Source organism: Notolepis coatsorum, assembly GCF_963971535.1.
Source record: "Notolepis coatsorum genome assembly, chromosome: 2".
In the NCBI taxonomy this organism is placed as follows: Eukaryota; Metazoa; Chordata; class Actinopteri; order Aulopiformes; family Paralepididae; genus Notolepis; species Notolepis coatsorum.
The window spans coordinates 218,069,604-218,091,931 of NC_140166.1; the positions used below are offsets into that span (position 1 = coordinate 218,069,604).

Here is a 22,328-nt window from a genome sequence, read left to right on the forward strand (position 1 = left end):
TTTAATGAGATCCTACAAACAGGAAACTGGCCGGACACATGGAACTCTGCAATCATTACTGTTATACCTAAAGAAGGAAAAGACCCGACAGACTGTGCATCGTATAGACCAATATCGCTCTTAAATGTAGATCAAAAATTATTCACATCAATTATAGCAACCAGACTCTCACATATACTACCTAATATAATTAATTTGGACCAAACGGGATTCGTTAAAGATAGTCTCCTAAGCGACAATGTGCGGCGTACTCTTAATATCATTGATTATGCAGTACAAACAAAGCAACAAATGCTGACATTGACATTAGATGCTGAAAAAGCCTTTGGTCGGGTGTCATGGCCCTTCATATTTGGAGTATGTGAGAATTTTGGATTCCACCAAACTTTTATTAAATTGATTAAGGGAATATATAAAGAACCTAACGCAAGAGTAAGAGTGAATGGGACACTCTCTACGAAATTTATTTTAAAAAGGGGGACAAGACAAGGGGACCCATTATCGCCCCAAATATTTGCCTTATGCATAGAACCCTTAGCCGAAAGCATAAGGAAAAATATGAGGATAAAAGGTCTCACAATAAAGGAAGATGAACATAAACTAGCACTGTACGCGGACGACATCATAGTGTATCTTACAGATATATATATTTCACTACCGGAGTTACTCAATGAAATTACAAACTATGGAGTTCTGTCTGGATATAAGCTTAATTTAAATAAAACTGAAGCTATGGAAGTAGGTGACCACTTGGAGAATGACTTCAAAAAACAGTTTAACTTTAAATGGGACCGGAACAAAGTGAGATATCTGGGAATAACTATACCTAATAACCTAGACAATCTACATCAGTGTAATTATGGAAGTTTGGAGAACTCTGTAAAGGAAGATCTGAATAGGTGGAAAATTGTACCTCACTTTATTTGAAAAAATTAATATTATTAAAATGAACATCTTGCCACGTTTTCTATTTTTATTCCAAAACATGCCATTATACATAACACCTAAATGTTTCAACGTTTGGGAGGGGCTGCTGAGAAAATGTATATGGGATGAAAAGAAACCTAGAGTCAAACTCAAAATCTTGCAACAAAAAAAAGGAGGGGGACTAGCATTACCAAATTTAATTAATTATTATTACGCAGCACAGGTAAAACCGATTCTAATATGGATGAAAAACGAGATGAGACCCAAATGGAAGTCAATTGAGTTGAATCTAGTGGAATCACTCAGCACATTGATCTTCTCCAGATATAAAAAAGCACAGATCAAAATACACAATTACTCTATATATAACACATTTAAAATCTGGAGGGAAATATGTAAAATAAATAAAATTAAGGAACAAGAAATGATCTGCTTAAGACAAATAGCATGGGACCCAGATTTTTCTCCAAACAGTATTGACGGTTTTTTTAAGACATGGGAAGCTAAGGGCCTCATACGTTTCTATCAAATGTACAATGAAGGAGTGGATTCTTTTGAAAATGTAGCTAATAAATATGCCTGTCCTAGTAATCACTTTCACCGATACCTGCAAGTAAGAAGCTACTTAAGAGAAAAAGTCCAAATTAAAACTCTTGAAGATCTCCACCCCCTACTGAAATACATGATAAAGACTCAACAAAGCCATAACCTCAAAAACACAACTGGACAAATCTACAAAATGCTCCAAGAAAACAAAATTGAAGATTTAAGCTATATTAAAAATAAATGGGAGAAGGAACTGAAAACAAACATACCAGATAAGGAGTGGAATCAAAGCTTTAAAGATATCTTCCATTACATAAAATCACCCTTTTGGCAGGAGTATGCTTGGAAAATAAATATGAGGTACTTTAGAACACCATCGAGTATGTCCAAATACGCACAAAATGATCCCGGCTGCTGGAGGGAGTGTGGGGAGAAGAATGCTGACCATACACATATTTTCTTTACATGTAAAAAAATTCAAATCTACTGGTCAGATATTCTAGACATAATGGAACAGATGTTTGAGGAAGTGGGTATAGAAAAACATGATATACTCTTAGGAACACGCCCCAAAAACATACAAAAAGAAGAACTATATATTTTTTTTTATTTTGAGAGCTGCAGCACTTAAACAAATTACAAGAGCTTGGAAAAAACTTGAACCCCCGAAAGTAAACAAATGGTTAGAAACTGTAGAGGACATATATAGTATGGAAAAGGTAACCTACAAAATCAATAAGAATGAAAATATGCTGGGAAAAAGATGGGGTCTCTTTAAACTATGGAGGGGTACTAGTTGACAGACAGATCAGTCTTTAAAGAAGATTTTAAGTAACATGAAACAGTGATGATCTACTGATCAATTGTTGGGGAACACCCCTTAGGCCTACAGCTATACCTACAATGAAAATTCAAGCCTTTTTACTTATTATTATTATTATTATTATTATTATTATTATTTTATAAAAAATTTTAGTTTTTTGGTTGGTTTCTTTTTTCTATTCATTTCTTATTTGTTTGCTGTTATTATTGTTGTTGTTGTTTGTTGTTTTTCTTGTGTGTGTGTGTGGGGGGACGGGTAGGGATGGATGTTGGATGTGTGCCGGTCCGGGATCTATGCTGGTGCTCGCCCCTTTGTTTGTGTTTTTGTCTCTTGTTTTTTGTATGGGTGATGGGTACAAAAAAAAAAGAAAAAAAAAAAAAAAGTGTCAAGATTTGGAATATGCGTATGTACATTTGTGTGTGTATGTACGTATGTAAGTATGGACAGGTGCAGTTGTGTATGTGGGTACACTTACTATACCTAAATGTAAAATGTTTTTCTTTGACACAATAAAGTATAAAAAAAATAAAAAGAAAAAAAAGAAAAAAAATCACAGAACTAGGCGAGTTCATGTCGATGGAATATCTTGCCATTGAGCTCAAAACAGAATCAACCATTATCGTCACAATATACCGCCCGCCTAGTCTTACCATTAGAAGCCCTGTCAGAGTCATACATGCCAGAGGTCCTCCTAGTACGCCGCCTTGGGGTACCTGAGGGGGGGGGGAAGAGAGAGAGAGAGAGGGGGAGAGAGAGAGAGAGAGAGAGAGTGAGAGTGAGTGAGAGAGAGAGGGAGAGAGATTAATAAAAAGGGGAAAAAGTGAGTTTCAACATGTCAACATAAGAACATAAAGAGCCAACTAAGCATCATGTGAGGTTCAGTCTTTGCCCGACTGAATGCTGAACTAGAACCTGACTGAATGCTGAACTAGAACCTGACTGAATGCTGAACTAGGACCTGACTGAATGCTGAACTAGGACCTGACTGAATGCTGAACTAGGACCTGACTGAATGCTGAACTAGGACCCGACTGAATGCTGAACTAGGACCTGACTGAATGCTGAACTAGAACCTGACTGAATGCTGAACTAGAACCTGACTGAATGCTGAACTAGGACCTGACTGAATGCTGAACTAGGACCTGACTGAATGCTGAACTAGAACCTGACTGAATGCTGAACTAGGACCCCGACTGAATGCTGAACTAGGACCTGACTGAATGCTGAACTAGGACCTGAACCTGACTGAATGCTGAACTAGGACCTGACTGAAAGATGAACTAGGACCTGACTGAATGCTGAACTAGGACCTGAACCTGACTGAATGCTGAACTAGGACCTGACTGAATGCTGAACTAGAACCTGACTGAATGCTGAACTAGGACCTGAACCCGACTGAATGTTGAACTAGAACCTGACTGAATGCTGAACTAGGACCTGACTGAATGCTGAACTAGGACCTGACTGAATGCTGAACTAGGACTTGAACCCGACTGAATGCTGAACTAGGACCCGACTGAATGCTGAACTAGAACCTGACTGAATGTTGAACTAGAACCTGACTGAATGCTGAACTAGGACCTGACTGAATGCTGAACTAGGACCTGACTGAATGCTGAACTAGGACCTGACTGAATGCTGAACTAGGACCTGAACCCGACTGAATGCTGAACTAGGACCCGACTGAATGCTGAACTAGGACCTGACTGAATGTTGAACTAGAACCTGACTGAATGTTGAACTAGAATCTGACTGAATGCTGAACTAGAACCTGACTGAATGTTGAACTAGAACCTGACTGAATGCTGAACTAGGACCTGACTGAATGCTGAACTAGGACCCGACTGAATGCTGAACTAGGACCCGACTGAATGTTGAACTAGGACCTGACTGAATGCTGAACTAGAACCTGACTGAATGCTGAACTAGGACCTGACTGAATGCTGAACTAGGACCTGACTGAATGCTGAACTAGGACCTGAAACTGGTTGAATAAATACACGATTTGATTTCCTTATTTATTTGACTAATAAATGGCAAACAGTCGTAAGAGATGGATCAGACAGAAGCCCTTCAGGCTACATCACAGGGGTAACAGATTAACATGTCTCTTCAGTAGAATATGTGATATGCCTGGCTAGCGGTGAGCCGTGTCTTACTCTCTCCGTTAGGCAGGCTGGTGTTCTTGGTGCCGGACCGCCCCTCGCTGCTGGGCGTCTTGGACAGGCTGCGGCTGGTGGTGCTGGAGGGAGGGGTCCTGATCTGGGGGCGACCTCGCTTCCCGGACCCCGGCCTCGACGCGGACTTCTCCTCCCCCTCCCCTTCCTCCCCATCTTTGTTCTGGAAAGAAAAAGGAGTGAGAATCAGACACCTGTGGCACTTCAAATGACTGAAAGCGGAAATGACCTGGTGCAAAGGATTGTGGGATTGAAATTATCGTGCAGCAACCGCCCACTCCATATTTCAAATGTTGGCGCTTTCAGTATGCATGGCCTACATAGCACTGAGCTACGGGCTACAATTCACAAAGTGCATGTCACTTCTAAAGTGACAGTATCGTGACAGAAGACAATCATGACATCACATGACTTCAGACAAAAGTATGACAAACAGTTCTCAGAATATCATCATATTGACCCTGACAAGATTAGATGAGTATTCTGGTTTTCTATATTATTATTATTAACACTAGTGGGTTTGTAGGGAAAGGGCCAGCTGATATTTATCATGTTACTATAATCCCCCCTTACCTTTACTTTCTTCCTCTGTTTCTTCTTAGTCCCTCCTTTATCAACAGGCCAGATTATTCTGTCAGCTTTCACCCACTCATCATACCTGGAGAGAAATACATTAAAGTACAGTTGTAAAAATGGTATGAGTATGAAATAAAAAAAGGATGAGAACCTTCAAACAGAAGCTAAGAGTATAAAGAAAACAGTACAAACTGAAGCTAAGAGTATCAAGAAAACTGTTCAAACAGACGGCGGCTGGGTGGCGTAGCGGCGATTGCGCTCGTCACCAATGCAAGAGACTCCGGTATCGAATCCCAGTCTCAGCATTGCCTTTGGCTTGGGCCGGCCGTCGTACTGGCTCATTTGGCAGAGTCAGCGGGTGGAAGTGGATGGGTGGGGATTAGACATTGTGTACAGCGACCCCTACAGGTCGGTTGGGAGACGCCTGCATAGCAGAGACAGGAAGTGGCGAGGGTAGTGTGAGCCTCCCATGTGTTACACCTCGCCAATGAGAGTCCGCGCTGGCAGGCGAAAAGATGTGACAGGCTGCCTCCTCGTGTGCCGGAGGGAACACGTGATGCAAGGCTTCTATCCTCTCTACAACCGACCAGTGGGGGGCATAGTCGAGCAACGTTCAAGACAGGGGAGGGGAGAATTGGATACACGAAATTGGGATGAGAAAAATAAAAAAATAAGGAGAAAAAGTGGATAAAAAAAAAAAAAAAAAACTGTTCAAACAGAAGCTAAGAGTATCAAGAAAACCTCAATTAAATTATTTATTTGAATCGTTTATTTTAGAGAATTATCTGGAAATACTATTCGACTCAAGTCTGTTACCCCACACAATGGGGTCTATCCATTGTAATGTCCACAGCTGCACCCCCCACACACACACACGTCCTACCTGATGTTCCATCCGTAGTAGTGGACCAGGTAGAGCTGTTCCCCGTCGTCCGACATGGTCTTCTTGATGTTGGCCTCGTACATCTTCTGGGTCTTCCCCCGGCCATACTTCACCCTCACCTTCGTGCCCGTCACAGAGTCCTCATCCTCCTCATCATCCTCCTCCTCCTCATCCTCACTCCTGGGGAGAGCAACAGAATTCCGCGAGAATTGTCAGCAAGAATTGGATATATGCAGTAAGTCATAGTGACTTCCACACACAAGTCATAGTGTCGTTTCTGAATTGCATAAATAAGTAAACTCAATGGTTCGGATACATTTTACACAAAGCAATGCAACTGTATTTCCATTAGGGATGGGCGTGAGTAATCGATTACTCATAGCTATGAGAAAAAAATCAATCTTAAATTATAAATATAATTTTTTTAACATTTGTTTCACATGTATGTGTACTATTATAACTGTTTGTTGGTTTCCTTAAACATATACGTGAATGAACAAAATTAAGTTAAAATTAAAATAAAAGATTCTATTTATTTTTTTATTATTTATTTTTAGTTTTCCCCCTTTACGAGTAATACACGATCCCTCGAGTATAGCATGCGATCAATCTATCTGGATTTTTCTTTAAAATGCCCATCGCTAATTTCCATCACAATGCATTCAATCTAGGGCTGGGCGATATAACGATAACGATAAATATCGCGATATATTTTAATAATCGATATCGAATATCGAAATTAATTTTTTTTTTGTGACCTGCAACAGGGCAGTTTTAGAACCAGAGACAGTGGACAGACTTGTCTTTCTTGCCTGCAACTTAAAGTAATGGCTTTGCTTGTCCAAATGACAATGCTGACCAAATTGAGATTTATTTTTCTCTTGTCCATTTATTTTGTTTGCTTTCTAATTTAAAATACAGTTTGAAACCGTCTGTACACAGTAGGCTATGTGTGCTAGCAGAGCTAGACTCCAGTCACAAGTCACGGTGCACATGTGCGGTGGTTTGTCCACCAAAAAAGCGCCAAAAGATCGAAAATAAACTAGCAGAGCCAGAACTGTTCAACTCCTCTGGAGCCACAGCCAGCAGAGAAGCCGGTTTACTTTCGCTTTTAAACCAGCTGCAGCCTGAGAACTGGAGTGTGAGGGGATGTAACACTAAAGATGGCGGCAATGACAAAGAATTGCTGCAAAATAAACATACATCTGTTAAATTTTTTTTTTTTTTTTTTTTTAATACTTATAACAATTCGATAATTATCGATATCGAGAAATATGATAACATTATCATATCGTTATCGCGATATGATTTTTTTCCATATCGCCCAGCCCTAATTCAATCCTTTTTTAAAACCCAGCTAGGTACTGAACACAGTCCTTACCGTGCTCCTCTTCTCCTCTCCTCTTCATCATCATCATCATCATCCTCGTCGTCCTCCTCCTCAGAGTCCTCCTCCGCCATGCGGCGGTGGCTGCGCCTCCTCACCGGTGTGTCTCCTCCCCCCAGCTCCCTCTGTTCCTCTCCACTGGTCTCCCCCCCACCGCCTCCCCCTCCTCCCTCTCCTGCTCCGCCCCCTCGGCTCTCCTCTCTCAGTTTCTCCTCCTTTATCTTCTCCAGTTTGGAGGCAGAGGTCGGTTCTTTGCTGTCCGTTTTGGTGGAGCCTGGAGAGCACCTCCTCCTCCCCCCCTGAGGAAGAGAAGAGGAGAAAAAGAGAAGAGGAGGAGAAAAAAAGAGAAAAAGAGAAGGAGAAAAAGAGAAGAGGGAACAAGAGGGACAGCAAGAGAGACAGACAAATAAAGAAAATAAATTAGATAGATGTGAAGAGAGAAAGGAGAGATAGATGTAGAGAGAAAGGAGATATATGTGAAGAGAGAAAGAAAGGAGAGATAGGTGTGAAGAGAGAGAAATAGATGTGAAGAGAGAAAGAAAGGAGATAGATGTGGAGAGAAAGAAATGAGATAGATGTGAAGAGAGAAAGAACGGATAGGTGTGAAGAGAGAAAGAAAGGAGAGATAGATGTGGAGAGAAAGAAAGGAGATATATGTGAAGAGAGAAAGAAAGGAGAGATAGATGTGGAGAGAAAGATGTGAAGAGAGAAAGAAAGGAGATATATGTAAAGAGAGAAAGAAATGAGAGATAGATGTGGAGAGAAAGATGTGAAAAGAGAAAGAAATGAGATATATGTGGAGAGAAAAAAAGGAGATAGATGTGGAGAGAGAGAAAAAGGATAGATGTGGAGAGAGAAAGAAAGGAGAGATAGATGTGGAGAGAAAGAAAGGAGATAGATGTGGAGAGAAAGAAAGGAGATAGATGTGGAGAGAAAGGAGAGATAGATGTGGAGAGAGAGAAAGGAGAGATAGATGTGGAGAGAGAGAAAGGAGAAATAGATGTGGAGAGAAAGGAGAGATAGATGTGGAGAGAAAGGAGAGATAGGTGTGGAGAGAAAGGAGAGATAGATGTGGAGAGAAAGGAGAGATAGATGTGGAGAGAAAGGAGAGATAGATGTGGAGAGAAAGGAGAGATAGGTGTGGAGAGAAAGGAGAGATAGGTGTGGAGAGAAAGGAGAGATGGATGTGGAGAGAAAGGAGATAGATGTGGAGAGAAAGGAGAGATAGGTGTGGAGAGAAAGGAGATAGATGTGGAGAGAGAAAAAAAGGAGATAGATGTGGAGAGAAAGGAGATAGATGTGGAGAAAGGAGAGATAGATGTGGAGAGAAAGGAGAGATAGATGTGGAGAGAAAGGAGAGATAGGTGTGGAGAGAAAGGAGAGATAGGTGTGGAGAGAGAGAAAGAAAGGAGATGGATGTGGAGAGAGAAAGAAAGAAAGGAGATGGATGTGGAGCGAAAGGAGATAGATGTGGAGAGAGAAAGAAGAGATAGATGTGGAGAGAAAGGAGATAGATGTGGAGAGAAAGGAGATAGATGTGGAGAGAGAAAGAAGAGATAGATGTGGAGAGAGAAAGGAGATAGATGTGGAGAGAGAAAGAAGAGATAGATGTGGAGAGAGAAAGGAGATAGATGTGGAGAGAGAAAGAAGAGATAGATGTGGAGAGAGAAAGGAGATAGATGTGGAGAGAGAAAGAAGAGATAGATGTGGAGAGAGAAAGGAGATAGATGTGGAGAGAAAGGAGATGGATGTGGAGAGAGAAAGAAAGGAGATAGATGTGGAGAGAAAGGAGAGATAAATATGGAGTGAGAGAAAGGAAATATAGATATGGAGAGAGATAGATAGATATGAAGAGAGAGAGGAAATATAGATACAGAGAGATGGATAGATATGAAGAGAGAGAAAGAAAAGATAGATATGGAGAGAGAAATAAGAGATAGATATGGAGACGGGGAGAGAGAAATAAGCAGGAATAAGATAATGGAAAAAAGGATAGACAAGTCAAGATTGAGAGGTAGAAAGAAGGGAATTGAAGAAAGAGTGGAGGGGAAGATGGAGTGAGAGAGCGAAAGACAGAGCGAGGGAGAGATCATGTTATAGTGGAGGACCTCTCGTCCATTAGCTAGAATACACAGAGCAGAGCTGAGGCCAAGCTAAACAGAGCTTCATCAGATCATATAACCATATTTTAGGCTAAATATTGGGACTGTGATTTAAGAACTGCATTACATGCAGACAGTTCAGCTACAGAATCTCCTGGAGGATGGGTGGAAGGATTTGTTCTGCTTCTAAAATATAATTTCACATCACTATTGAGAAAAGGGACCAGTCATATTACATAACTGTCCGTTTTATAAAAAATTTAAATAAATCGTCGTTTTTCACCTACATTTTCAAGACAATCACTTATGTAAATGTTCCATTATGCTTTCCATGTCTGGAAAACGGGTTTTAGGGAACGTATGGGAACCCTGTTGTATCAAGAGGTCACAGGTCATATCCTACCCTTGGGGACGAGTGTCTATCCTTGGGTTCCTCTTTTTCACTCTCGCTCCCAGACTCCGCCTCTTCCCTCGCGGCTGCTGCTTTGTCATCGGCAGGCTCCGTCGTGATTGGTGGCGATTCGTTCAGCTCGGGGCCAGGAGGTTTCTGATTGGGCTGTGATGAGGTGGGAGAGCGGGGGTTGTTGTGGTGTATGGTTCTGAAGGCGATGGCGGCAGAGCGGCAGTACTCCTCAAAGCCATACAGGTACCTGAAAAACACACACACACACACACACAGACAGACAGACAGACATAGAAACACGCAGCAAAGAACAAAACAACACACCATTAGAATCAGTGAAGTCACATCACGTTGATGAATCAAAATATAGTATTAAGTCATATTCATATCTGTATCAATCTCTCTATGGAGTGAAAGGCTTAAGTGTCATTTTGAATCGCACTTCAATATTAAACTGAATGCTTATTAGTAGGGATGCAAAATGAAGCAGGTAGGAGCAGAGACCAGTGCAAAGCAGAAAGGACAGCCAGAGATGGTGGCTTTGGGCGGCTAAGTGGCGCAGTGGGCAAGGCTCTCGCCACTAACGCAGGAGATGCTGGGTTCGAGCCCAGCTCTCTGCGTTGCTACCAGCTTGGCTGGTCATTCATACCAACACAATTGGCAGTGTTAGGGGTGGGAAAGCTGGTGGGTGGGGATTGGACGTTGTGGACAGCGACTCCTACAGGTCGGTTGGTGCGCCTGTACAGCAGAATCAGGGAAGTAACGAGGGCAGCATGAGCCTCCCACGCGTTACTCCTCGCCACTGAGAGATCGCGCTGTACAGGTGAAAAGATGCTGTTAATAATGCAAGGCTTGGTCCTCACTGCAGCCGACCAGTGGGAGGCATAGTCTAGCAACGTTCGAGACAGGGGAGGGGAGAATTGAAGGGAGAATTGGCGATGCGAAATTGGGATGGGAGAAAAATAGAAAAAGGAGAAAAAGTGGATTAAAAAAATTAAATAAAATAAAAAATAAAAGAGATGGTGGCTTTGTAATAATAAAGCTTGGTCAACTTTCACTTCATTTAATACAACATTCTTAAAAAGGCCGGTGTCATTTTATAGCCTACGAAAAGAGCAAAAGCAACAATTGCATTTCTCCCACTTCCAAGTCTGCTCAGTAAAATTCATAATTGTGTTGAACACATTGTAGTTCTTCACGGAACTACTTGTGACAACGATTGCCTCGAAAGTAGTTCCGGTTCAGGCAGACTGGAGGCCATCACTTCATAAAGTAGTTCCAGGAAAAACGACGATGCTTGTGTTCCAACGCAATGATGATGAATTATAAGGATGAGCTTTATTAATCCCATTGGGGAAATTTGGTGACACACATACAGCCATAGCCTCATTATACAAATATTTCACAATCATTACATTTGACAGTAATAATGGCACACATAAATTCAAACCAAGCATGTACATTTGTTGAAAACATGTCAACTACAGTATGTCTTGAGACAGCTCTATGCATAGTCCGCTGCAGATCAACAAGGCTCTACCAAGGTAGTGCGTCTGCGCGATTCGGAGGGAGGGGGAGGGGTTGGGAAAGTTTTACCCTAGTCCACAGTTGCAGTAGGGTGGGGGTGGGGGGGGGCTCTAGCTACAGTTGCCGCTAGCTAGGGGAACAGGGGTTGGGAAGGAGAGATGGCCTTGGCTCCCCCCCCTGCCCGCATATTAATTAGCTGCCGCCAGGTGCCGGACAAACACGGCCAATACTGAGCCAAACAAACAGTACGACTCATCTCACGCGTTTTTTGGAGTTCTATGACTTCTGGATACAAGCTATAATCTGGTGTTGGCTGGATGGACCAGACTTGTAGGAAGAAGAGCTGCATTGTTGGCTTTGTAGTTTGGTATTTTTAGCAGGCCGTGTGTCGACTATAAGGACATTTATAAAAATGAGAACTGCCATATCTTTTTTAAGACATGGTGAATAAAAGAGAGCAGGGGTTAGTCAGATAGCCAAGATGATTATGACATCAGTCAAAGTATGCGAAACCATAGCATCATCATATTACCCAGACGATGCATGCTTATTCAAAGTAACCCTGTGTATGCAATAAGCAGAATAATTATTAGGGATGTCCCGATCACGTTTTTTTGCTCCCGATCCGATCCCGATCATGTGATTTTGAGTATCTACCGATACCGATATTTCCCGATCCGATCAAAAAAAACATTTTTTTTTCTTTTATTCAACAAACATGACCATGTTCACTTCTTAAACTCATACTGAGGCCTTAGTTTTGGTTTTAAATTGCATATCATCATTCATTTATTTATTGTCACACAGAGCAGAAGAATTTTGCCAAAACAAACCAATAGTATCCAGCTGCAGAACGGCAGACCAGCCACACTCTCAGACCCAAACGCATTTCCTTTGATTTAATTATACATCAAATGATTTATGAAGTTAACTTTTCACCTGGATAACGTCAACATTCAGGGTGAATGTAATGTGAGAAATTGGGATTAAAAAAAATATATATTATTTGGGTCTGAATGTGTGGCTGGTCTTATGACAAGTTATACGGACTTGTCATAAGATTGTTACTTTTACCTCATCTCAGGTAAAAAAAATAATTTAAGTCCACATAATTCACATCCTGGAGTTATCCATTGAATCTACTGAATAGAAACTGGAGACGACCTTCAGATAAACTCATCTTGCTGCCCTAGTGGGTGATGACATCACTACGCTACACACTGGTGATGTCAGAGTACCTCTTTGGTGGTACTATCAAAGTCTTGATCCACAGATCACTCTCCTGTGTGTCTGTGTCTGGGTAATAACTTTAGAACAGTATTGCTCTACTGTACCAAGTCTAATGAAGCAGGAATATAAAAGGAGTCCTTCAGATAAAGCACCCTTTTTACATTTTCAGATGAACAAGGTTTCCTGACCTACTTGGATTCCTTTTTGTGTACGTCCATAATAAGCATAAGAGCATAAGAGCCGTCCCATTATATTGGGGGTGGGGTGGGAGAATGGGGGGTTCGGGGGAAAAACACCTACTTCCTGTAGGCCGTCTTGACGTTGTAGGACGCAGCCGAGTTGAGGACTGGGATGCCCAGGTCGATATAGACCTGCTTCCACACGGTTCCACTCTCGATCTGAAGAGACACACAAACATTAGTGACACAGACCGAACATAACTATTTTCAATAACACACAGCAGTGACACCATGTTCGCCATTAAATTAAACGTTAAAAGGAACAATATCCGGTATCTTCTCCTTACAAGCCGCGGGGCGAATAAGGGCCACAATAGTAGCAAACGTGAAGACGCTGGGGAGCACTTTAATGCCAAGGTGAAGATGTCTTAAATGCGACATGAGCTCAAGACACTGGGGAGCACTTTAATGCCAAGGTGAAGATGTCTTAAATGCGACATGAGCTCAAGACACTGGGGAGCACTTTAATGCCAAGGTGAAGATGTCTTAAATGCGACATGAGCTCAAGACACTGGGGAGCACTTTAATGCCAAGGTGAAGAGGTCTTAAATGCGACATGAGCTCAAGACACTGGGGAGCACTTTAATGCCAAGGTGAAGATGTCTAAATGCGCTCAAAAAGACATGAGCTCAAAAAGGCAAGACTAAGAATCGGATGGACGAATAGAGCTTTACGCCTCAAAACAAGACATGTTTTAAGCCTAAAGCTCTTCTTCAGTTGGCTGCCCGACAGCCTAAGCCCACCACGAATAGACAAATAGTAGACTTTCTAAACCGACAGCCATGTGTGTTGCATGCACACTAGTCTGAGTGGGTAGAACTCTCCCATTGATCGACTCTCTCAACGCTCCGCCCCTTGAGCTCAGCACAAACTAACAACACTGATTGAAGTTAATACTAGGAGATGATCCAACTACAGTAGAGAATAAACACAACGTCATGCAATCAAAACATAACGTACCACATCAAGAGATGACCCACAGGCTTTAGCCAAGCCTGGACCAGTCCACTGTCCTTCTCTATTACAGGCGCCAGATGTTTATCCTCTTGGTCTACTCTCATAGTAGCAACTAGACATAACAAAACATGATCGACCTTGAATTCTACAGTCAAATAAAACCTGTAGTTATGCAGAGGAGGAGAGAAAATGGGCAGGAGAGGAGAGGCTGGCAACAACAGAAAGCAACCCGACTACTGCAGCAGAGGAGATGATGGAGAGAGAACGAGGGAGAGAAAACGAGGGTGAGAAAACGAGGGATAGAGAACGAGGGAAAGAGATAACGAGGGAGAGAGATCGAGGGAAGGAGCAAGGAGGGGATAAAAAGAGTAAGAGAGGAAAAGCCAGAGAAGAATGGAAAGGGAGAAGAGAGGGAGGATAAGAGAAGAACGCTGGTGAAGGAAGAGGCGTAGAGACAAAGGGAGAAATGGAGAGAGAAACGGAAGGAGAGGATAGAGGAATGGAGAGAGAAACAGGGGAGAGGATAGAGAGGAATGGAGAGAAGCAGGAGGATAGAGAGGAATGGAGAGAGAAACAGGGGAGAGGATAGAGCGAGGTATGGAGAGAGAAGCAGGAGAGGATAGAGGGAGGAATGGAGAGAAGAGAATATAGGGAGGAATGGAGAGAGAAGCAGGAGAGGAGATGATAGAGGGAGGAATGGAGAGAGAGAAGCAGGAGAGGAGAGAAAGGAGGGAGGGTAGGGATGGAGGGACAATTCTATGGGAGGACAGAGGATGGAGGGAGAGAGGGGTTGAAAAGAGGAAGTGGCCGAGAGCTCAGGAGAAAGATGAAGAAACTGAGTGGGGCTGGGAAAAAAACTAAAACTAGATTGAATCGTTTCATACGAATTCAATCTTAGGATCGTATTAGGATCCGAGCGATGGTTTAATTCATGCTTTCCTTGTTTCCAGTGGATGTATAAAGTTGTTGTTGATGTAATACTGTGTTCCTACCTGCTGACCCGCAGGTGCCTCTAACTGCCTTGCTCCGCCACAGAGCCTCTGTGAGCCGACCTCCCGTGCCGTTGCCTGGGAGACTCGATGCGAGTGCCACTGCCAGTCCCTTCAAATGACTGCATGGGATGCAGGTGATGATGGAGTGGAGTGTTACCAGGGTTACCTCTCCAGTAGGGGTGTAACGATGCATTGATTAATCGAAATGCATAGATTCTAATGTGTTCGATTCGATGCATCGATTTGAATATGTTAGAATATAAATTAATCAGGGGGGGGGGAAATGAAAACGTTTTTTCTTTTTTAATGTTTTTTTTGTATGTGTGTTGTTTTTATTGACCTATAGTCCATTCATGCCGAGTGAATCAGTTCCCACCAGCCACATTTGTGTATTCAAATTTTTTGGGGGAATTAACTGATAGAAAATTACTCGAATCGAATCGTGGTCAAATGAAGAGATTTCATGATGCATTGAATCGTTGCCTGAAGAATCGTAATCGTAATCGAATCGTTGTGAGGTGGAACCGTTACACCCCTACTCTCCAGCCTCCAGTCCTCTGGAGCGGAGCTAGCCGACTTGGCCCCGGCCCGGCTCGTAGCTGCCGACAAGCTTCCACACAAACCTCGGGAACCAACTCACACTTTTATCTAGTTCACCCGGCAAACTCGGGGCATGACAAATACAACACTGCACAGCCTTTCACAGCCTTTCAGTCTCTTCTGTTAATTACTCACCATATTTTAACTTACTGTGGCTACGGCTAATAAACGCACTGCTAACGTCACCCTCCTGCGCTCTGGAATACATCCACGCCAAAAGACCCCTTGACTACTACATAACACACGTAGGTTACCCACAAGGCCACCTTCTTAAAAAAAGGGACACGGCTTGGCTTGTAACACTACCCCTCTCTGGACGATGATTAACCCTCATAGTTACATACTGCACATTGATGAAGGAACATCTCCCACAATAGTCCCCATGTCCCCACAGACCTTTAAGGGGTCGTCCCCCAGTGGAACACGGCTTAAGACAGAGGGGCAATGTCCATAAAATGTCAATGAGTGCACAATGCATATCCTTCTCATAGACATGTAACGAGAGAGAGACAGAGGGAGAGAGAGAGAGAGACAGAGAGACTGAGGCAGAGAGATAGAGACACACAGAGACAGATGGAGAGACAGAAAGAAGGACAGAGAGACAGAGACATAGGGAGAAAGACAGAGGGAGAAAGAGAGCGAGAGACAGAGGGAGATACAGACAGAGACAGACGGAGAGAGACAGATACAGAGGGAGACAAGAGAGAAACAGAGAGACAGAGAGAGACAGAGATACAGAGAGAGAGAGAGAGAGAGAGAGAGAGAGACAGAGGGAGAGAGAGAGAGGTTGTACATACAGTGTGACAGCCTCCCAGATGGTAAACCAGCCTGAAGAGCTTGAAGAGGTTCAGATCCTTGTAGCCCAGAACGGGAGGCTTGTTGATTGGAGTCCCTGCGGAGACGTGGAGGGAGAGTGTGAGAACAGTGCAACACATTACTACTAGAGCCACATGAGACGCAACCTTCAGACAGAGGCAAACTAAACACAGCCTTTGAGAGAGTGAGAGAGAGATATGGTAAAAACGCCAGATTGAGAGGTAATTTTAGACCGAACAAAACATAATGTAGACTTGGAACTTGGCAGGGGAGCCAACAGTACATTAACACGAGGTCAGATAGACAGGCCCGTTAACCCCTAGAGCCCGAGCGGTCCGGTGCCGGACGGACAATAATCTCACGCCATAAATAGATCAATACAGTCTAGGGATGCCCCGATCGATTGGCCAGCGATCGGTATCGGCCGATAATCAGTATAAATATGAGATTGGGGAATTACGATAATGCTTCATACTCGCCGATTGCGAAAACCGATCGGTAACGCGCGCGGAAAAACATAAAGTTGGAGTTGGAATGAGAGCGGAGAGCGAGTGTGTGAGAGAGCGTGTGTGCGAGTGTGTGTGTGCGAGCGAGCATGAGTAAGTTACTTACTAAGTGTAATAGACTCGAGACGAGGGAGCCCCGCTACAGGGTCTGAATCCTGATAGCTCACGTTAGCCAGCTGCTCATGCAATCGGTAATGCTAGCAGAATGAATGGATGTAAACTTTATTTAACATATTGCATATGGGTACAATACAATACGGCTCAATACAAACAATTGTTAAGGGAATGCAGACTGTTGTAGCTTGGACTGGGGTCCTTATAACAATAACTTGACAACACATGGTAGCTGAAGCTATTTGGGACACGGAGCTCTGTCCCAAACACACACACTGTTGTCACCGGAAGGGCACGCAGATGGTATCTACTGCGCATGGGCGTTTTCGCAACAACTGCTCCGTGCTGACTACACGCTGTTGTCGAAGCGTTTTTTTTGCGTATCTCCAAACGCAAACACAATTTTGCGTTTCAGCCATATGCAAAAAAAAACGCCAAAAAACGCATTTCTGTGTAGATAGGACATCAAACGTCGTCAAAAACGTATAAAAAAAACGCCAGGAATACACTAGTCTAACCATAGCCTAAGTGTGCTGTCCTGAGGCCAAGCCTTGCCACTGTCTCCCATGAACTAAGTGTGCTGTCCTGAGGCCAAGCCTTGCCACTGTCTCCCATGAACTAAGTGTGCTGTCCTGAGGCCAAGCCTTGCCACTGTCTCCCATGAACTAAGTGTGCTGTCCTGAGGCCAAGCCTTGCCACTGTCTCCATGAACTAAGTGTGCTGTCCTGAGGCCAAGCCTTGCCACTGTCTCCATGAACTAAGTGTGCTGTCCTGAGGCCAAGCCTTGCCACTGTCTCCATGAACTAAGTGTGCTGTCCTGAGGCCAAGCCTTGCCACTGTCTCCATGAACTAAGTGTGGTGTCCTGAGGCCAAGCCTTGCCACTGTCTCCATGAACTAAGTGTGCTGTTCTGAGGCCAAGCCTTGCCACTGTCTCCATGAACTAAGTGTGCTGTCCTGAGGCCAAGCCTTGCCACTGTCTCCATGAACTAAGTGTGGTGTCCTGAGGCCAAGCCTTGCCACCGTCTCCCATGAACTAAGTATAAGTGTGCTGAACTGTGGCAGAGCCTTACCTCGGTCTTCCATGAACTTGTAGAGCTGCTGAAGGAAGTGGTCTCTCTCCTCTGGGTCAGGCTCATCTTCAGGCTACATGGACAGATGGAGCAAAGAGAGGGCGAGCGGTAGTTAGAATGACTCCTTTACAAGAGATGAATGGATAGGCTGCCACTGTATCATCAGTTGTTGGTGTTGATGTCACCTAGAGCTGCCGCGGTATCGGTATTACCGCGGTATCGCTGTTACATCATGCCCACCGCAGCGTTGGGCTGAATACCGGCATCACCGCTGTTTTTTAATATATTATTATTATTATTACGCTCTCGTTGGGCTTGCGGCTCTGCAGATATACCCTACTTCTCTGTCGAGATTCCAAGCGACCCTATTGGGTACCAGAAAAGTCACATGAAACACTGCAGACCACTGATTGGTCAGAAGAGATACGAGTCACATGCTTGGAGCATCTTGCAGCGCTTTTACTTCCTGAATCTCAGCCACCCATCACAACACGGCTAATAGTACGTTAGCTCCCACCGGAGACCGGAGTGGATTACCGACGCCGTCGCTCCTCAGGGAACGAGGCATAATGATTTTACTGCAACGAAATGTTATAATAAAAGCCCTTCGTTCTATACACTTGTCTGATTGAAAACTTTATTAACAGACCGCAGAATGGGTACAACTCGGCACGCTCTGAGCAAAGAAAGGAACTTAGATATTAATTGAGTAACGCTTGCCTTGCTATGGTCTGGTAAATACGAACGTGTAACTATACTAACGTTAATGCCACAAATCGAATGCCTTTGTAATCATAAGTAGTAACGTTATAATAAGAAGAAGAAAGGGTCGGGGGGGTAACCGGCGGGCGCGCCGCTACCACCCCTGCTCGCGACACCGTAGGGGAGACTTCGAATCCGTGTTTCACTTTTAATAACGAATGCGTGCATGCCGAATCCCAAACAATATTCATGCTGCAAAGTCATCCTCTAAAGATAGACATTTAGACTAGAGGCAGGCTATATGCTATAAAGAGTAGACTACAAAAAAAAATGCATTCAAACTTTTTTTTTTTGTGTGTGTGTGTGTGCGGTTATTACCGCGGCGGTAGGAAATCAATACCGCGGCAGCTCTAATGTCACCGCTGTGTTTTATGCATCACTTGTTGGGTGTGAAGTAACCAAACACCAACATTTATAACTGCTGCGTTTGTGAAATAAGGTCAACAAGCTGGATAAAACAGAGAAGATTAGTGTTGAACATCAGTCTTTCCTCTTCAGAGAACCTAGGTCTGGGCGATAAAACGATTTATTGTGACCTGCAACAGGGCAGCTTTAAAACCAGAGACAGTGGACAGACCCGTCTTTCTTGCCGCCAACTTAAAGTAATGGCTTTGCTTGTCCAAATGACAATACCGACCAAATTGAGGTTTATTTTTCTCTTGTCCATTTATTTTGTTTGCTTTCTAATGTAAAATACAGTTTGAAACAGTCTGTACACAGTAGGCTACAGTATGTGTGCTAGCAGAGCTAGTCTCCAGTCGTGAGTCACGGTGCATGTGGTGGTTTGTCCACCAAAAAAGTGCCAAAAGATAGAAAAGAAACCAGCAGAGCCAGAACTGTTCATCTCCCCTGGAGCCACAGCCAGCAGAGAAGCCGGTTTACTTTAGCTTTTAAACCAGCTGCAGCCTGAGAACTGGAGTGTGAGGGGCTGTAACGGATGGCTTTTTTTTTTATACACCAATAAAAATAGTTAATTATCGATATCGAACAATATGAAAAAGGTTAGTGATATATCGCGATAACATTTTTGGCCATATCGCCCAGCCATAAGAGAACCTCGACTGTGCTTCATCCCATTTAAACCAATATCACTCTAGTGCTCATTCCATCCTGGCCTGGGATATTGTTGTCCCTTGCCTGGTCATCTAGTACAGAAATAGTACTTTTCTAGTATTAGTGTGAATGCAAGTGGCCCCTGAAGATGGCAATGTGTTGGTGGTAGTCTCAATAGAAAAAGGACACATGTTGACCAGACCAAAAGTAAAAATGTTGGGCGAGAAATAATGCTTCCCAGACCTCACTATTTCCATTAGTGTCAGTCCTCTGTGGCAAAGAGAGCGAGAGAGAGAGAGAGAGAGAGAGAGAGAGAGAGAGAGAGAGAGAGAGAGCGAGAGAGAGAGAGAGAGAGAGAGAGAGAGAGAGAGAGAGAGAGAGAGAGAGAGAGAGAGAGATGCTGTTCAAAGCCTGGCTGGGTTTCAGTTCTATGCTGCCAAGCCAACATCAGAGATGATTATTGTTATTTTAAGCCGAGTATATGGGGTTACGGCTACACGCCGCCAATCTGGTCGTTGTAGTTCAAGGAAACCCTTTCTAGAGCTGAATGTACATTTTTCTGCTTGGATGATCTCGACAGTTCAGCCCTGATTTGTGGACATAACCTACATCTCAAAAGAAAGAAAAAACAAGCAAACCAAAGCTCTCTGGGCCATGAATGAGAAAGCCTCTTTGTGGGACGATGGGAGAGCTAGCTAGCCATCTATCTGGGACACTGGGATGTAGGGATGGGTGAAACTCACAAAATTGCTATCGATAGTCACTGGGAACTATTAGACTACCATTCGCAGATCGCCGTCCCACCCCACATTAACACATGATTTTGATTAGACTCAATAGCGAATGTGAGATAATCAAACAAGCTAGCTAGCTGGCTGCCGTCACTGCTAAAGGCGGAGGCACAGCGTTATTTCCAGGAACAAAAGCATTCATTCAGAGAAGTTACATCACGTGACACTGATGCGTTAGTGAAACAAAGTGTAACGTCTCTCCGGTCTCTCCTTCTGCTTTCTCTTCCGTCCTTGAATCCACTGTAGCGAAGGGGCCTCTCCCATAGATATACATCACCAGATGACTTACCCGCGCTGCTGGCCAACGGAGACCGACGTTGCCACATGGCGGCCATCTTGCGTGGGTGGAGCACGCCCACTCATAACATGAATGAATGTCTATGGTGCAGGTACTATTGAAATAACCATAGCTTGCTAAATTTTCAACCGTTTGATTCGTTAATAAAAACGTCAGAGATGTAGTTATCATACTGCATTCTTATAATAGACTTTCATATGAAAACCAAAAAAATAAATATATATATATATATATATATATTCCAAGCAAGAATCAGCCATGTTAACACTTTCAGTACCATTCACGTAATATTACGTTTTTGCTTGCCAGCGGTTGAGTGCCAATCACGTAATATTACATTTTTGGATAGTTTCTTTTATTCGATTTTAATATCCTATTCAATGTCACAGACCTGTATGTTGCAGTTAAAAGGCATACTGGGACGCCGAGGGTGCAGTACCGGCAAAATTCTGCCAGGTGGCAGTATCGAGAGTGCAGTAAACCCTGTTCCAGACCGGGTGTTACGTTTAAACCACTCCGGGTGCAGTTTTTTTAGTACGGTTCAAACGGTTGCATCGAAACGTCTCTACGGGACACTTGGTGCATGTGTTGTGCCGTATATTATGTCGTGGACTAGATGGACATCAGATGGAGATCAAACAATTGGAATATTCTTTTTGGAATACCCCCGATCAGAGGTAAGGACTATCAGACGTCAATTCCAGCTTGATCGTGCAATGTTTTCATACCGATCCAGCTGATCAGCGTTTTTAGTGTTCAATAGGAATGCCGTTTCTGGCAATCAAAGAATCAGAAACTACACCCCTCCCCCCTTTCATGCATTAATTTAAAAAAAAAATTAAGATTTTATTTATAGCTTATAGCATTTTCAGCTTTTTTGGTCAACGCAGGACCATTTGGCCACTCAGGACCTACAGGAGGAGAGAGGATGAAACGGGAGGAGAAGAGGGGAAGACATGCAGCATATGGCCACGGGGTTGGGGAATCGAACCCAGGGCGACCGCTTCGCAACTCCGCGCGCTATGTGGTGTGCTACTGGAGCGCCCCCTTTCATGCATTCATGATGAAACATAATACCTATTATATACATTTGATTTGGAAATAGTAGCGTGTCCAGGCAAGAAACGCCAACGCTTATAGTAGAATTCACGTAGCGCCCTATAACTCAGCCTTTCGGGAATTATCTCGGATCAATCTGAAATTATACTTATATTCACCACGGGATAATGCGCAAACTTATGCTTGAAAAAATTATGTCTTTTTTGCATCTTGGACGGAAGAAAGTCACTTAATGACCATAGTATTGTCCCCATAGCTATAATATAGAATATAGATATAGCTCTCCAAACATAGTGACGCACAGTGAAAATATGTAATGGAAACCTGGCACGTTAGCTACAGGGCCAAGGCTAATAGCTGGCACTGAATGAGTTAATAACATTTGTAATAAACTAAACTGTTTGTAAATCCATCAAGATTTCAGCGAGTTGGGCGGCTAGGTGGCGCAGTGGGCAACGCGCTCGCCACTAACACAGGAGATGCTGGTAT

At 43.4% G+C, this 22,328-nt stretch overlaps 1 protein-coding gene across 1 annotated transcript in view; it reads right to left on the minus strand.

Annotated features, from left to right (window-relative positions):
* The window catches only part of arid4a (AT-rich interactive domain 4A), a 96,025-nt gene that overhangs the window by 21,990 nt on the left and 51,707 nt on the right, over window positions 1–22,328 (minus strand). Inside the window, exons 12-20 of the mRNA XM_084308529.1 lie at window positions 17,877–17,949; window positions 16,167–16,261; window positions 12,882–12,979; window positions 9,825–10,071; window positions 7,314–7,618; window positions 5,933–6,112; window positions 5,047–5,131; window positions 4,456–4,636; window positions 2,947–3,009 (exon numbers count right to left, since the gene is read on the minus strand). Coding sequence (XP_084164655.1) covers window positions 2,947–3,009; window positions 4,456–4,636; window positions 5,047–5,131; window positions 5,933–6,112; window positions 7,314–7,618; window positions 9,825–10,071; window positions 12,882–12,979; window positions 16,167–16,261; window positions 17,877–17,949 — 1,327 coding nt within the window. The remainder of the gene's footprint in view (window positions 1–2,946; window positions 3,010–4,455; window positions 4,637–5,046; window positions 5,132–5,932; window positions 6,113–7,313; window positions 7,619–9,824; window positions 10,072–12,881; window positions 12,980–16,166; window positions 16,262–17,876; window positions 17,950–22,328) is intronic.